General features: G+C 51.8%; 5 protein-coding genes across 5 annotated transcripts; 4 read left to right on the forward strand and 1 right to left on the reverse strand.

Moving 5' to 3' along the window:
• Window positions 1-1,895: 1,895 nt before the first annotated feature.
• On the forward strand, window positions 1,896-3,705 carry APUU_70058S (sugar porter family MFS transporter; the record flags this gene model as incomplete). The annotated part of the gene is made up of 4 exons (XM_041694889.1): window positions 1,896-2,432; window positions 2,496-3,158; window positions 3,208-3,255; window positions 3,307-3,705. 4 exons carry the CDS (start codon window positions 1,896-1,898, stop codon window positions 3,703-3,705), a joined length of 1,647 nt encoding a protein of 548 aa, XP_041560674.1.
• Window positions 3,706-6,325: 2,620 nt separating this feature from the next.
• APUU_70059S (uncharacterized protein) lies at window positions 6,326-8,649 on the forward strand (the record flags this gene model as incomplete). Its single annotated transcript, XM_041694890.1, has 9 exons — window positions 6,326-6,475; window positions 6,545-6,921; window positions 6,972-7,228; window positions 7,280-7,660; window positions 7,712-7,869; window positions 7,916-8,144; window positions 8,193-8,252; window positions 8,300-8,392; window positions 8,444-8,649. The coding sequence occupies 9 exons, from the start codon at window positions 6,326-6,328 to the stop codon at window positions 8,647-8,649; spliced, it is 1,911 nt and encodes a 636-aa protein (XP_041560675.1).
• A 1,461-nt stretch (window positions 8,650-10,110) lies between these two features.
• On the forward strand, window positions 10,111-11,588 carry APUU_70060S (glycoside hydrolase family 16 protein; the record flags this gene model as incomplete). Its single annotated transcript, XM_041694892.1, has 3 exons — window positions 10,111-10,204; window positions 10,254-10,534; window positions 10,596-11,588. The coding sequence occupies 3 exons, from the start codon at window positions 10,111-10,113 to the stop codon at window positions 11,586-11,588; spliced, it is 1,368 nt and encodes a 455-aa protein (XP_041560676.1).
• Window positions 11,589-12,435: 847 nt separating this feature from the next.
• APUU_70061S (uncharacterized protein) lies at window positions 12,436-14,001 on the forward strand (the record flags this gene model as incomplete). The annotated part of the gene is made up of 3 exons (XM_041694893.1): window positions 12,436-12,960; window positions 13,016-13,462; window positions 13,519-14,001. 3 exons carry the CDS (start codon window positions 12,436-12,438, stop codon window positions 13,999-14,001), a joined length of 1,455 nt encoding a protein of 484 aa, XP_041560677.1.
• Window positions 14,002-14,346: 345 nt separating this feature from the next.
• On the reverse strand, window positions 14,347-16,277 carry APUU_70062A (DUF4246 domain-containing protein; the record flags this gene model as incomplete). The annotated part of the gene is made up of 4 exons (XM_041694894.1): window positions 14,347-14,955; window positions 15,009-16,014; window positions 16,062-16,129; window positions 16,182-16,277. The coding sequence occupies 4 exons, from the start codon at window positions 16,275-16,277 to the stop codon at window positions 14,347-14,349; spliced, it is 1,779 nt and encodes a 592-aa protein (XP_041560678.1).
• Between the last annotated feature and the right edge of the window lie 353 nt (window positions 16,278-16,630).

Below are 16,630 nucleotides of genomic sequence, written 5' to 3' on the forward strand. Positions count from 1 at the left end.
AGGTCGGACGAAACACCTCTGAACAAGCATTTTGAGATGCAGGAGACAGGGGATTCCCGTGTTCTCATGTGTGTCATTGTGTTGATATCCCAGTTTATATTCAGCGTCCCCGACTTGGTTCATAGCGGTAGAGAATGACGCCGTATATTAAGATGGATGTGTATGCAGTCAGACCCGTAGTCCTAGCCCGATTGTAACCTGTAAGTATATATAGTCATTGATCATATCTGTAGAATGATATGCAGCTGTCATACCGAGATAGGGCGAGCATCCTACCTTGTCTATTGTGGCCTTCTATATGCCCAGGTTCTCTTTATTACGAGATTCCCTCGCCCCCATGTCGTATTATGTCGTGCGCGGCTCACGATCGCCCGGCAGCATTCGAATATCAGCTACGTAGCTATAGAACTACTACTCCTTTTATAAGAATGTAACTACTAGGTGGTATTTTTAACTAGTACTATATCACTAAATGTTATATTCTAGCTTAAGTAAGCTAGACTGCAGACCAGAGAATATCTCCATCAGTGATATGAGCAACTAAACCCTTTGGTAAACATCCAGACATAATACTGCTTTCTTTGTTCTACTAGGTGGTGAATATGGGATGGCCTCTACGACAACTGTCAAAAGCCTATTAAGGCTTATTTCTTCTTCGACGTTCGCGACGTCGAGAAACCACAGGCTATGGGTTGAGAATTGGGTTTGGAAACGTTATCAAATCACTGGTATAATGTTGAACGCATATAGGTGCTGGATATGGCGTGTTGATGTCGGATATATATTTCCGCGGTTACTTCATTCTGCATGATACACTTGCATTATACGCTTGTAACAATGGAAATTGTCATCATTTTGCAGCCAGTTCTGTCCATTTACAGTATGCTTCATATGTTCATAATACTATGAACAGTTTCCAGCCTGAAGTTCCGAACAAGAATGACTACAGAGTATACCCCCATAGGCAGTGGCCGCCCGTTGCGGTATATTTTCCCGGTCGGAGATTTGCTATTCCGGCACTAACCGCATTAGACAGGGCTAACCCTTTGCCAAGGCCGCGTGCCAATGTGGTCAAGCTTCTCGCTGTCGGGTCTTGTTTGTCTTGTCCCGACTTGACTTGACTTGGCCAGCTTTGAGGATAAGGGAAAGCCCATCTCTTGAATATCATCAGAACGTTGTCGTTAACAACTGAGGAACACTTTTCCATCTGCTCGGCCAAACTCCGGCCGCTGGCTAAGCGCTTTCCCACGCCATCGCCAGAAAACTGGGTCTGTCTGGGTCTACCGAGGGTGTTAGCAGGAATTCGGCCTTTTAGCAAATTAACAGACACCCTAAATGCATTTCGGCCCGCATTCATGGAAAAGCGGTCCCGACTTGGCCACTGACTGGCCACTGACTGACCACTGACTGGCCACCCCGGGCCGATTTGTGGGAGATGCCTGTCAACAGCTGACCGGCAGAGTCTTCCCCATGCCCGCTGGCTGAGCGATTAACCCGTCTGGTCTTGCGATGTCGCTCACCGGTCACCCACCGGCCGTCGCCGGCTCATGCGGCACATTCCTCGGGGCCAAAGTCCCTGGCTCCTGGCGGATAAGCGCCAGGCCTGGGGAAAACGCTCCCCCGGACATCGTCCCCTCGATCAGAATTTGGGGAGCATTGCGGGTATTCTCCAGCTGACGCGTGAGATCTCAGCGTATCGCAGGCCTGCTATTCCTCATGGATGCCCCGGATAGCTTCGTGGCGATCCCCAAACAATTGTGGAGAGTGCTGGAGTTGACAAACCCCGAGGTTTCTGCGGATGCCTTTTAGAAGCTGTTCCCACCTCGCTTTGCAGGTTCTTTCCAGTCTCCTACAGTTCACGTTTGCTTTTGCTTCTCTCAAGTCCGACTACAACCATGGGCGTTCTCACTCTGGTGGAGGACCGGCCAACGCCAAGGGCCGTCTACAACTGGCGCATCTACGTGCTGGCCGTCATCGCATCATGCGGCTCCAATATGATCGGTTACACATCGGCCTTCATCGGCACGACCATCACGCTCCAGTCGTTCGAGCAGGAATTCGGCTTTGACGACATGACCCAAGACCAGGTCGATCTTATTAGCGAGAACATCGTTTCTCTGTTCATTGCAGGTGCTTTCTTTGGCGCCATCTTCACATACGGTCTCGGCCACTGGCTTGGTCGGAAATGGAGCTTGGTCGTTGCTTCTGCCCTGTTCACCCTTGGTGCTGGCCTGTCGTGCGGTACAAAGGGATCCTCCGGCCTCGGGATCATGTATGGAGGCCGTGTCCTGACTGGATTGGGCACTGGTGTTGCATCAAACATCATCCCTATTTATATCTCTGAACTTGCACCTCCCGCCATTCGAGGACGACTAGTCGGATTTTATGAACTGGGTTGGCAGATTGGTGGACTCGTCGGTTTCTGGATCAACGTGAGTGTTTGATAGCGGCCTTGCGCATGGAGACGATGACTAAATTGTTGTTTTTTTTTGCAGTACGGAGTTCAAAGGCATATGCCTGCAAGCCACCAGCAATGGATCATTCCGTTTGCCATCCAGATCATCCCTGCGGGATTGCTCTTCGTTGGTTCCTTATGGATCCGCGAATCTCCTCGCTGGTTGTTCCTCAAGGGCCGTCGCGCCCAGGCCATGGGCAACCTATGCTGGATTCGTCAGCTGGATGAAGCAGATATCTACATCACTGAAGAGGTGGCGGCTATTGACCAAGCTCTGGAAGAGCAGGCCTCTACAATTGGAGTCGGCTTCTGGAAGCCGTTCCAGGCTGTTGCGCGACGCAAGACGATTCTGTACCGTCTCTTCCTTGGTTGTATGCTTTTCTTCTGGCAAAATGGATCTGGTATCAACGCCATCAACTACTATAGTCCGACTATCTTCACCAGCATCGGCGTGTCTGACGCTGATGTCGGCTGGATGACGGGTATCTTCGGTGTGATCAAGGCTGTCATGACTTTTGTTTGGCTTCTTTTCCTGGTCGATCAGCTTGGACGACGGAACCTTCTGCTTGGCGGTGCTATCACCGGCTCTATCTGCATGTGGATTATTGGAGCTTATATCTGCGTCGTCCGTCCTGAGGACAACCCTACCGACCATCTCAATGGAGGCGGTATTGCGGCTATTTTCTTCTTTTATCTGTGGACTGTATGTATCGCGGAAACTGCTTTAAGTACTCAGCTAACCAACTGCGCAGGCTGTCTATACTCCCACCTGGAACGGAACACCCTGGGTTTGCAACTCGGTACGTACCCAATTCCATATCTACGCAAAAGCCGAACTAATAGACATTTAGGAATTCTTCGATCCCAACCTCCGATCCCTCGCGCAAGCCGCGACAACAGCCAGCAACTGGCTGTTCAACTTCCTCGTCTCGCGATTCACCAAGCAAATGTTTGCAAAGATGAACTACGGCGTCTACTTCTTCTTCGCGGCACTATCCTTCCTCGCGTTCTTCTTCGCCTTCTTCCTGATCCCCGAAACCAGCGGTATCCCTCTCGAGGCCGTCGACCGGCTGTTCGAGATCAAGCCTGTCTGGAGGGCACACAGCAAGCTGAAGGAGCAGCTGAAGGAAGACGAAGAACAGTTCCGCTTTGAAATCAAGGAGGGTGTGTTTGGGAAAGAGGGCACTGAGGCGCCGACGCATGTAGAGAACCCTGAGAATTCTGAGAACTCCGGGAACTCTTCGGCATGAAGATGAAATGGGGACATGATGCTTTATATTTGTACAGACATGACGATAGAACTTACACCGTATATATAGAATTCCTCCTTAGAGTTGGAGGGAATATCATGATTTTGAATTGATGTCGCTATGTGTTCCTTCCACTTTTACAAGCTGTATCGCGCCTTCCATTTATGCCTACGCTGTTCGCTGGTATAAGGAAGGAACGAGACATCACACCATCGCTCTTTCCTGTTTAATTCGTCGTCGTACCTTCCCTTCTTGTTGCCACCATCGCGCCTTCCTCTGTTTTATCGTTACTGAACAAGAAAGAGCAACCCGGTCCAGTCCGTTCCTTCCAAGCTCGACCAGACTTCTCATCAGATCTCCTTAAAGATTTTACTACCTTCAACAGTACTGGCAGTGTCTAGCGAGAACCCACACCGTGCAGAAATCCCGTACTATCAGTCTGATCGGCCCCCACCGCGGAAGAGCACTGAGCCGGGTCACTGGGCCGATGTATCCGCAGAAACATTCTGCCAGGACATCATTCTCCACTCCTCTCGTGCGAACGAAATGGTATAATACTCTTGTTGCTATCCTATTCTGAAAGTCGATACGTCGGGATTGAGTCTCTTGGTGGAATTGCCTCTTCGCCTGGCCAGGAGTGGGCACGGCATCGGAACCGGATACGAGATGTGGCTGGCAGAAGAGACTAAGAGATCAAGAGGCGTTTAAAGTACTATGGGAGCCATGTTATGCATAATTCGAGCCCCTGTTCAACTATTGCGAACTCCTAGTCTTTATGGCCTGGCCTTGATGACCCGTCTTTGATGGCCTGGGATACGATGGCTGACTGCAGGAATTCTTAACTTTATGAGTACGTTTGAGTTTACTAGGATTCCTGGAAACTTGGACCAAGACTTCTCTGCATGCTTGCCGCATGAATTCCACGTCGTCTGGATCTCATTGTTGTCCTGATGTCTGGAATGCGCGATCTCGATATCCTCATGCCACGTGATGGATGTGGATAGAACGCATTTGGATCGGACGCCACCAGAATCCCAGAGCGGTGATAAGGTTACTGCAGAGAGCAAGGGGCAAGTCATGCAGATGAAAGACGTGGCAACCGTGGTTGCTGCATTCCAACAAAGAAGGCCAACCAATTTGTGCTGTTTCATTCAGTACTTGACCGCTGCCGCTTTCAGTGTTGAATGCTGAATTCAGGCGGATAGGGTTTTTTAAGGACACGGACGATGGAAGATGCTAGCAATCCTTCATGCGACCTTGCGTGGGTCTAAGGATCAACGTGGGTCTGAGAGACGAAAGTCTGATGAGATGCTTCTGGAAGTCTGCGCAGGCGGGCATTATTGAATCCTGCAGTGTAAGCGAGCCAAACGTCGGCGTCAGCAAGGCAGAGACGATGAAGTTGGAGGTGAATCCTTCAGTCTCTCGGTCCTTCAATCCTCCAGTTCAGTCGCGTGAGGCCAGATCAGGCCATGGCAGCCGGCTGAGATCTGCTGATGACGGGCGTTATATAGCCACCAAGCCGTTGACCAACTCGATCCCCAGCTTTGCCCCGCATCGTCAGACTAGGAAGCCAGGGTTACATTTCAGGAATCAGTTAATAACTGAGTTATAACTTCCAACTAAATTGTCTAACTTATTCCGACTTCCCCGCCCAGCCAAGCAGCCCCGCCCCTTACTGCACCACATGGCTGCCATGGCTGCCAGTGCCACGGCCATGGCATTCCAGCGGCCACGCTGCTCGTAACTCCCGCTGTATCTCTCGTATCTCTTGTGCTTCCCCGATGTATGATCGTCTCGTAACTCCTGGACCGGCTCCGCTCTTGTGCAACCAGCTGGCTGCCTCTGCGCCCAGCACTGGCACCAATACGAGCTGGGTCGGCCTGGCTGACCGCAGGATTCGACGCCCAGAGACGCCCAGACGCGCTAGCTGCAATCCTTGGGGTGAGTCAGATCCATTTTTTGTCGCGTCTTGTGCTTTGCTTATGAGTTCTTCTCTGCTCTTGACATTGACCAGCGGCCAATCAGCAGGGCTCCCAAGACTGGGCCACGCACCCACTTTGGCGGTTTAGGGGCTGGGGAGTTGGGGAATCTGGGGAACAGACAGAGGACAGTTACTTGACCTTTGATGTCTCTTGTGCAAGCTCTCGTGAATACCCCGGAACCAGAGCAACGGCAGCTATGCCCAAGACCGGGGTCATGGCACACGGCTGAAACGCCCCCGACAATCTGACCTTGGACCAGTTCAAAACGCCGCTTTGGGCGCCCCCCATAGGACGGCCCCAAGCCACACGCGGAAGGGAGCAATAAGGCTCTGGTGAAGTGATACCGGTCAGTCGCCCTCAGTGGTACGTTTCTTCGTTTGCTCCGGTGGGTGGGCGGCGGTTTCCACCAATCGAGCCCCCTGCCAGTGATGCCAGCCAGGAAGCATCCTGCGCCCCGGCCAGTGAAGACTGCCTTTTGTTTTCCTTTGTCGCATGCGCCTTGTTGAAAGTGACTAGGCCGCGGCCACGGATTTAATACCGCTGCATGGCCGGCGCGTTTTCCTCCTCCAGGGGTTCTCTCCAGGTTTCTTCTCCCACCAACACTGCGGAAATCCGAACCCTTTTCTACTCCCACCACCATGAGTGACGAAAAGATCAATCCCCAGCTGAAGACTGAGGACTCCTCCCCTACCCATGAGGAGGTGACTTCGGCCACGAAGCCAATACACACTGAGCAGGGTGCTCGTCGCGAGTCTGTCGGTGTCAACATCATCCAGAATCCTCTCCGGGTACGTTCTTCGTTCTCTTCGATAAGTAAGCCGAGGCTTTTTATTGGACCTGCTAATTGATTTATTTAGAGCCTATCAGTCGAACAAGTCGTGCACGATGCGCACACCTTCGCCGAGGACCACGACCTGGCCGAGCACGCCGAACTCTTTGGCCGCGCAGCCCTCGTTGCGCGAGACCCCGATAGGTTCGAGAACATCGAGGGTCTTTATGGCGACGAGCAGGATGCGCTCGAGTACGAGAGAGCCCACAAGTGGCACGGTCCCTGGATGCTTTGGTACTCCATCGGACTCTGTGCCATCGGCGCCGCGACACAGGGATGGGATCAGACCGGGTCCAACGGAGCGAACCTGCAGTTCCACGACGAATTCAATATTGCGGGCGAGGGCAGAGACGAATGGATTGTTGGTGTTGTCAACGCGGTGATCTTCTTGACTGCTGGTCTTGTGTACGGGGACCTGCCTGCCTGCTACTTTGCCGTGCTGACTTGATATACAGCGGCGCCTTCATCGTCGACCCTCTCAACCATTACTTCGGTCGTCGCGGTGAGATCTTTATCACTGCCATCATCCTCACTGCTACGCCCATTGGCTCCGGGTTCACACACTCCTGGCAGGCCTTGTTTGCTACGCGATTCATCATGGGCATCGGCATCGGTGCAAAGAACGCCACGGTCCCGATCTTCTCTGCTGAGATGGCACCGCACCGTGTCCGCGGTGCCCTCGTCATGTTCTGGCAACTTTGGGTTGTGGCTGGTCAGTATATTCCTCTTCACAGTACGGTCTACTGGTACTAAGATGAAGTAGGTATCTTCCTGGGTCTCGCGGCCAACTGCATCGTCATGAACACCGGCGATATCGCCTGGCGTCTCCAGCTCGGCTCTGCATTCATTCCATCTTTCCTCCTCGGTCTGGGTATTTGGTTCTGCCCCGAGTCGCCTCGTTGGCTCATGAAGCACGGCCACTACGCAAAGGGATACCGCTCCATGGCGCGCCTGCGAGCCCACCCCATCATCGCCGCCAGAGACTACTACTATTCGTACGTGATCTACCAGGAGGAACTCAAGGAGGCCCGTGGCGCAGGCTATTTCCAGCGTATGTGGGACTGCTTCTCCGTGCCTCGCATCAGACGCGCGAACTATGGTGCATCAACCGTCATGCTTGCTCAGCAGATGTGCGGTATCAACAGTAAGCCCTCCCCCTATTCTCGTGTTTAGATCGTCGTTCTGACGGCAGCAGTTATCTCCTTCTACAGTTCGAGTATCTTCAGAGACGCCGGATACACTGAGACCGAAGCTTTGTATGCCTCGCTTGGCTACGGTGCTGTCCAGGTCGTGTTCACCATCCCGACGCTGTTCCTCATCGACACCAAAGGCCGTCGGACGCTTTGCTTGATTGTATGTATCCGAATGTCTGCATATGCCTACCCAACTAACGGATCAGACCTTCCCCCTGATGTGCATCTTCCTGCTTGCCGGCGGACTGTCCCTTCTCAAGGATACAGGCAGCCGTGGCGAGCAGATCGGCCCCGTCGTCTTGTTCGTCTATCTGTTCACCATATGCTACTCGCTAGGCGAAGGACCGGTTGCATTCCAGTACTCCGCTGAGGTCTTCCCTACCATCCAGCGTGAGCAGGGCATGGCCTGGGCCGTCTGCATCAACAACACCTTTGGTATTTTCTCTCGCGCCGCGTTTTATATATCCTGCTAACATTCTCCAGCCGGTGTGCTCAGCTTGACATTTCCCCGTATGACCACTGTCATGACCCCAACTGGCGCCTGTAAGTACAGCTATCCTCGTATCATGGCAAATCTAACAATATACCAGTCGGCTTCTACGCCGGCCTCAACCTCATCGCCTGGGGCATGATATTCTGTTTCGTGCGAGAAACCAAACAACTCACGCTAGAGGAGTTGGATCGTAAGCACCAATCTGTCTTTCTTCCTCTGGCCAGCAACTAACATGCAATAGAGGTCTTCTCCGTCCCAACAAAGGAGTTCCTCAGCTACGAAACCAAAGTCTGGCTGCCCTACTTCATCAAGCGCCACATCTTCCGCCAGAGCGTCCCCAAGCCACCGCCCATCATCGCGACAACCGACAAAAACGAGCACTCCGGGCTCGGAAAGATTGTGGACCGGTATGTCCTGCGTCGCCGGAATGTCGGAGCGGAGGCTTGATTGGTTGATACCTGGACCTTGAAAACGGAAATTGGATACGGTGTGGGTTTATTTGGTATGATATGGTAATTCCTGCGGTGGAGAAGAGGAGAGAAGAGCAGAGCAGAGACAGACCGATGACTGACTGACTGACTGGTCTTGCATTCGGTCTACATCCCGTCCGGCCATCTCGACTCCCCGCGCATTGGTAGGCTTGCTTTTTCTTGTCTTGTCGCTGTGTGAGATGAAGGTACTATTAGTGCCCGTAATACCATGGATATGTGTGCAAATTAATTTAAGTCAATCTGTACTGAGCATCAAGGAGCGACTTGTATATTCCGCCTAGCAGTAGCGAATATTGACAATTCAAACTTGCTATTCTATTCGTTTAACCCCAGCAGGTCTGCAATCATGGACCCATAATCCTACACAGTCTTTCCTGTTGATTAATCATCGTCGTAGCAGCTGGTTCAGCTTCGCCGTGGAGGTACGATGATTCAGCCACATAACCAAGCCAGATAGTGCGATTTGCGGCTTTGAAAACCTCGAAAACGTTGTCTACCCAACGCTGACCTTTTCTCTTATTTTCTGGGCAGCTCGGCAGTGGACACCCAAGCCCATCGGCACGATTGAACTCATTCAGATGTGGATATTTCTGGAGCTCACTGCAGCTAGTGCTGTTGTTTACCCCATAATCAAATCCATTGGAATGCAATCATAGAACAATGCAATGCAGTCTAGACTGGACGACAAGCCACCGGCATGAGAAATTCGACATCCATTCCACAGCTCCAATTGACCTGATTGACCTGATTGGGCCCGGTTGTACCTGATTGTGCCTGGGCGACGACGTTCCATGGTTGAAGCAGGACTAGCGAGACCAGTTTGTCATACCACACCGCAGAAGTCTTGGACTTATTACCCGCCTGGCTCTTTTTATTTCTATGGTAACAGATTGCCGAGCAGGACATTTCATGCCGCCTGAACTGTTCAGATCATTTTATATAGCAATGTGGGTTGGACCACCGGGAGGAACCAGCGATATGGGCATTTGCAACTGTGTTTAGGCAGCCATCACCCAAGAATCTAGCCCCAAATCCAGTCCAGCTTGTCTAAATTTTCAATACTTTCAGAACTGGTTCCATGGACCAACCAACCATACGATCGCTCTGGAACTGTCTGGGACCCGCCGCGCAAGCCGAATCGTCACCGGCCACCAGACTTCGCGGTGGAGAATTAGAATTGGAGACTGCGATAGACTGATCGGTGAAAGCACCAGTACCGTAGTTTATTGCGACTCTACAACGCGCGAATAGGCATTCATTGGCTCTGGTGAATTGTCCTGACAGGCTGACGGTGGCCTAGGCCGTGAATTCCGCGGCCACTGGTAGAAAACTTTGTCCAGAGAGAATACATATAGGCCTGCGTCACCCACAGCTTTCTGAATCCACCTTCCTGGTAACACCGTAGACTGTACTCATCATGAAGTCGTTTCTGAAATGGACTGCGCTTGCAGTCGCTGCTGCAATCCAGTCGTGCACTGCTCAGACTTATACTGACTGCAATCCGACCGAGAGTATGCTGGGACTCATTCCTCTCTGAGTCTCTACTGATGCCGTGAACAGAAACATGTCCTGCAAACGACGGCCTCGCTAGCTGGAGTTTCTACACAGACTTCACCACCGGCGCCGACTCGTTCGATGGCTGGACTGTCAGCGCTGGAGACGTCACCAGCACCTCGCTCGGCGCCGAGTTCACCATCAACGAGCAGGGCGACGCTCCCACCATCGAAACCGACTTCTACATCTTCTTCGGCTACTTCGAGGTCGTGATGCGAGCTGCCAACGGCACCGGCATCATCAGCACCGCCATCCTCGAGTCCGACGACCTCGACGAGATCGACTGGGTATACCTCCACTCCTTACCCCATGATAATGATAATGAATAAAGCCAACTAACAGAAACAGGAACAAGTCAGCACCTTCGACAACCAAATCCAAACCAACTACTTCGGCAAAGGCAACACAACCAGCTACGACCGCGCCACAACCATCTCCGTGACCTCTCCCACCGAGGAATTCCACACCTACGGCATCAGCTGGACAGCCGAGAGCACACAGTGGTACGTCGACGGGAACCTCGTGCGAACGCTGAACTACGCCGACGCCGTCTCCGGCACAAACTACCCGCAGACGCCCATGCGTCCGCGTATCGGGATCTGGGCCGGCGGCGACCCGAATAACGGAGAGGGCACGATCCAGTGGGCTGGCGGGGAGACGGATTACACCCAGACGCCGTTTACGATGTATGTCCAGTCTGTGAGGATTATTAACTATACCCCGGCGGAGTCGTATACGTGGACGGATATGACGGGCTCGTGGGAAAGTATTCGGGCGTCGAATGAGACAGACGGAGGTGCAGTGGGTTCTAGCTCGTCTGCTGTCGTGGGATCCAGCTCTAGCTCTAGCACTGGGCCCAGCTCTAGCCCGAGCTTCAGCTCCAGCTCCATCTCGACCAGTATCCCTGTTATTCCTCAGCCGACGGGGTCTGCGCCAGGTGGCGGTGGCGCCGGTGGTGCTGGTGGTGTTGGAACTGGCAGCGCAACTGTGACTCCCAGCGGTATTGCATCGACAAGTGTGATTCCGACAATCCCTTGTACTGATACTGGCGCTGACACTGGCGCTGGCACTGGCACTGGCACTGGCACTGGCACTGGCACTGGAACTGGCACTGGAACTGGCACTGGAACTGGCACTGGAACTGGAACTGGAACTGGAACTGGTGCTGGAACTGGTGCTGGCACTGGCGCTGGCACAGGCACAGGCACAGACACTGCTGTTCCTACCAGTAGCCCAAGTCCGACGGAGTTCTTCAGTGGTTCTCCCGGTACTGTTTCCTCGTTTTCTGGATTCTACGCTATTGCGTTTGCTGCGTTCGTTGCGGGTGTGCTGCAGCTCTAAGTATTGGATTAAAGTCAAGATTTGTATTCCTGCAGATGGCGGGTGCTTCTCTCTCATTTTTAAAAGGGTTAGGTAGTGATTGATGCTTAATCAACACTTGTCTTCCTACATTTAACGGAGCGTTATTCTCGTAAGCGGACCTGCACCGTGAAGCTGCTGGACAGTGGCAGTATGTTTAGGGCACATATCGTAGATGATGGGCGAGTACACAATTGTGTCCATGATGTACCGCCATAGAGTATCTCTGGAAGTGCATCTGACTGCATCAGGTACATCTCTTACAGGCAAGCCTTCGCTATTTGAAAAGCCAACATTGTCAGCCGTTTGCATGGACCGAACAGCCCGACAAAGGACAAATTTCTGCGTTGGGAGCTTTGCTGCATGAGCTTGTTGTGTAACCACATCCATGTTCATATATCGGCCGTCGCCATCGTTCGCAAAACAAAAGGAAACCCAACCTCCATCTCAACAGAAGGCGACAGAAATCCTGGCACAGTAAGCACATTCCGGCTGATACCTCACCCTCCACGCTGTACCCTATCGAAGAAATCCAACTTGCCAAGTGATAATGTCACGCAAATCCAAACCAATGCGTGAACCACTACCTGATATGGATTTCGAGCCTATATGCAGGAGATTGAATGATCAGGGGATCGAGACAAGTCGATTTGAAGACGGCCGGTCTCGCCTGACACCGGATGAAATGAAATTGCTATGGAAGCAGGGCTTCCGAGACGTGGATTGCGAGGATGCATCTGGGTCAACCCCATTGATGGTTTGGGACTTCATTCTTCCGCTGGAGAAGTCTATAGGATCCATTTGTATTTGATTCGCAGTCCTTGAGCTTATGGTCAAGAATTGGCTGAGCAATGAAGACTGTTCACAGGAGGTCTCACAAGCGGTCCTCAGATTTATTACCCTCGAGATCCTTTCACTCACACATACATGCTGTCGTGAGAATAAAGATTTCGTTTTGGAAGGTTTTACTACCAAGAATGCAGCAGAGATCCATGGAGAACGCTGGCTCTTTGAGGATTTTGAGGTCCTGATGTCGATCCTCAAAGAGGAATCCAAGCAGTCAGACGTTCTGTTCTGCGAGTTCATTCAGGGTGACTGGAGTATTTGGATGCGTGAATACCTGCAATCAATTCATAAACTCCCCTTTAAGGGTTCACTCTACGCTGCACTAGCACCAGTCGTGTACCAGGGGATGGAATCTCTATATAAGACCACTCTAGACACTGAGATGCTGGCAAACCATACAGACTACTCCGACACGTTAATTGCAATGCTCACAGAAGATCATTCGGATATGGACGTCATCACTCATGAACCAGTCCCCAATGGCTACAAGCGATTCCAGTGGACATGTGTAAGTACTCCCAAGAAAATACTGTCGTTGCCCTCATCTAACAAGTCCCATATAGTCGCATTGCGGGCGTGTGTTTACGGAAACTGTTCGCGAGCTTACGGCCAATGCAGCAGAAGACTGGGTGCGCCAGCTCAACCAAGCACAGGGCGCACCTTGCTCAACTAGGGGCAAAGTGTTCGACCATTTGTCCCAGATCTTTAATGGCTTATTCGAGAGCTGCCGCCATAACCTGAGTCAAATCACCCAAAGGGCATCGCCACAACAAACACTCCCTACCCTTGACCAAGGCACCGACCCAGATTCCAATAGCCGGCCGGATAAGAAATACCTCTTGATATCTGTATCTTCAGGAGGGCTGGAAGAGAGACTCATCCATGTTGAGATTGAACCTGCGGCAACAGATGAACAGCTCTATACCGCCCTCTGTGAAGCGTACAACAGCGCTCGAGGGTTCTGGAAATGGGCAAACCCCCGTACCCTCTCACGTATTGAATGGAAACAGGTAACAACACTACCTCTACTTCTATTGTACAAAAGTCTAACGCACACTTATTACAGTTCCACATCTACCACAGCGACAGAATAGCCCTCAGCACCAAGGCAGAGGAAGACTGGCCACAGTGCGGCCGCTCGGCTTGCAAGACCGGTTGTAGTAGGGCTGACGACTATGAATACTCTCCTCGCCCGGCAACAACCGATCCACCAATTCCACAAAACGCATTGAACCATTTCCTCCAGTACCCGGCGCACGCAGGCTTCAAGGCTTTCCAACGCAATATCATACCAAAGCGTGACAACCATTTAATACTCGGCCCCGATGAGTTCCTGCGTGAAGGGTGGTGTTTAGTATTCAAAGAGACCCTTTCATGGCGCAAGGTTGTTGCTATACAGGGGGCCAATGCAGCGGGCTCCTTGGCCTTCGCGCTGGTGTGGGCTAAACGCCATGGTGATTGGAGTATTTCGGATGCTTTTGCCCCGGGCTGTTGGATGCTTGCTGTGGGTACTATTATTCTTACATTGATATATGACCCGGGGAGGTAATTGGCTATGCCAATGGAGGTTGGCATTCCCCCCCAGGGCGAACTTAGCCAACTACATACTATTAGTCTAGGTAACCGCTAGCTCGGTGCATTTAGCAACAAAGACGAAATCAACAATAAATTGCTTGGGTCTGTGTAAATCCGTTCATTGGCCACTACTGCGTTGCCATTTATACTAGCCAAATGGTCATACTATTAGAGGTCGTTGCACGACAGTTCATAAGGGCAGTGCCGGATACCTGGGTGATTGATGGCAAGGCAATATTAAAGTTTGTATTCATATACTTATAAGTTGGCATAATCACGAAATACCGAATAGCCACTGAGAATATCGCAATAACTCAGATCAGTGCTCGCAAAGATTAAACCCACCCTGCTCAAACTCCCTATTTGCATCCGTGGATTTAACACTCCTCTCCTCCATAAGCCTGAGTCGATAATACTTCGCCGCATCCATAGACATCGAGGCATAGTTCACATCCCTCATAATCATATCCTGAAGCTCAACAGGCAGTCGGTGATGACCCAGAGCCTTCTGCACGGCATCCATCCACTCGTCACACCAATCCTCTCTCTGCGGGGGCACATTAGCCGTGGAGATTATGCGGCGAGTGGGGTCAATAAGGAAGAATGCCAAAATCTTGCGGTGGCCAGGCTTAGAAGGGTCCGCGAGCGAGAATGGCGAGACGCAGTGCTGGAGCGTATTCGGGAATGTCAGAAGCCTGCCTTCGCGGCATGATACGCCGCCCAGGTCTTGCGTGAAATGGTCCTCCCCTCCGTCAATCCCAGCGTCGGGCTCGAATCCAAATACGCGCAGGAAGGCGAACTCGCCCTGCTCGTATCGGTGAAAGTCCTCAAAGAAAGTGTCGTCTGCGCGGTGGCGGAATGAGAGGGTGTTGTCGGTGATGTTCTCGCAGTCGTAGTAGTAGATGGCTGTGGCGCAGATTCGTTCATTCTATCATACCAATGGTTAATAGACGGCTGTTAATGCAGGAGATGGAGTCGTACCAGCTGCCCCTCAATATGCCAGCTCCCACCATCGTAATTCGGCTTCTCCGGCGTAAGCTCGATATTAGCCATCTTCACTATGACTTGCAGGCCTTTATCGGCGTAGTTGGCTTGCAAGTTGGGCCTCTCCCGAAAATGATTTTCAGGGGGTTTGAATGTACACGCATCTGGATGCTTTGGCTGTCGAGCATTGCGCCATTCGTGATGCCGGTCGTAGTAATCATCCTCATCTTCTTCATCATCACTTGTCCACTCGGGCTCTGGCTCGGCACTGGGAAGATACTCAATCTCCTTATATGGAATACGGTTCGAGTCAAACTTGTTCGCCAGACTCTGCTCCCACAGCGGAATCGTCCGCGTGAGGACCTGTTCGATAACGCGGTAAAGGTCACGATGTTTGGCCGGATGCAGATTGTTGATGTACGAGGCGATTCGGCATTCGCTATTACTGTCAAACTTGACTTCGCATGGAAGCCACTGGAACTGGTTACTGTAACCCGGATAGTTATACCAATGGGCGTTTGGAACATCTCGCACTTCTATGGGCTCTCCCAGGCCAACGCTCCGGAAACAGTCATCAATCCCAATGAACCTGTCTCGGAGAACGTTTGTCTGGCCATAGACAAGGGGGAAGAGGGACGGGTGCACCAGATCAACAACCTTGTCGTCAGAGTTGGGGTGATAGTCCTTGGGGCCTTCCTGCTCAAGAGCCTTTGCCAGATCCTGAAGTCTCTGCTGGATATCGCGTGGAATTGCAGTATCAGATTTGACAACACCAGGATCATACGACTCTATGAGCCCCGTCTTTTTATATTCGTCAGTTTTCCACCGCAGCTCGGCAAGGACAAAGTCCATCATTGATTCAGTGACGTTCTCGCCATACACAATCTCTTTTCTCCACTTGGCAGTAATCTCCTCATTGAAAATTTTTTCTTCCCAATTTGGCTTGTCGGTAATCGTTTCCATGATCCGCATCATCGTGAGCTCTCTGACGACGAACAAATGGCTGACTCTATTAGCGCCTATCTCGTGCACAGATCGAAACGCGCTTACCCGACATAGCCATCCTGAATGTCATCAGTGTCCAAGGCATTTCCATATACGAGATCGTGCCAGTCTCTCTGTCGGATATTGTTAGTATCTTGAGCGGGGAATGTGCGGGGGAACACTTACTTGGGGCTTGAAGCTCAGGGGGAGGGTAAGCCCAGGCAGGTCAAAGGGCGTGGATTGAGTGCGTGGCACTTGTTCGAAGCCGGGTCTGAAGCTCATGATTGCTGACGGATAATCAATTGTCGAGTAGCAGCTCGAGAAAGAAAATATCGAATATTTAAGATCTGACTGCAGGTTCCAGCACGAAGGTAGGCATCCGCCAAGGCACCAAGGCAGCCAGGCACCGATCTGCGATCAAGATCGTATCAGGCCTGGCGTTCAAGGCAAGAAGGCAGCAAGGCAGCAAGGCAACGTCGGTATACTGTAACTATAGGGCTGTTCCATCGACAACGGACCAAGGGAACAACGGTAGAATCCTAAGGCCGAGCCGGGCAGACCTTCCGATGGGTAAATTGTGAACAGGGTAAATGTCGGCATTTTATATATTCCACCGACCTCCTATGCCACTTTCG

Source organism: Aspergillus puulaauensis, chromosome 7 (genome assembly GCF_016861865.1).
Source record: "Aspergillus puulaauensis MK2 DNA, chromosome 7, nearly complete sequence".
NCBI lineage: Eukaryota > Fungi > Ascomycota > Eurotiomycetes > Eurotiales > Aspergillaceae > Aspergillus > Aspergillus puulaauensis.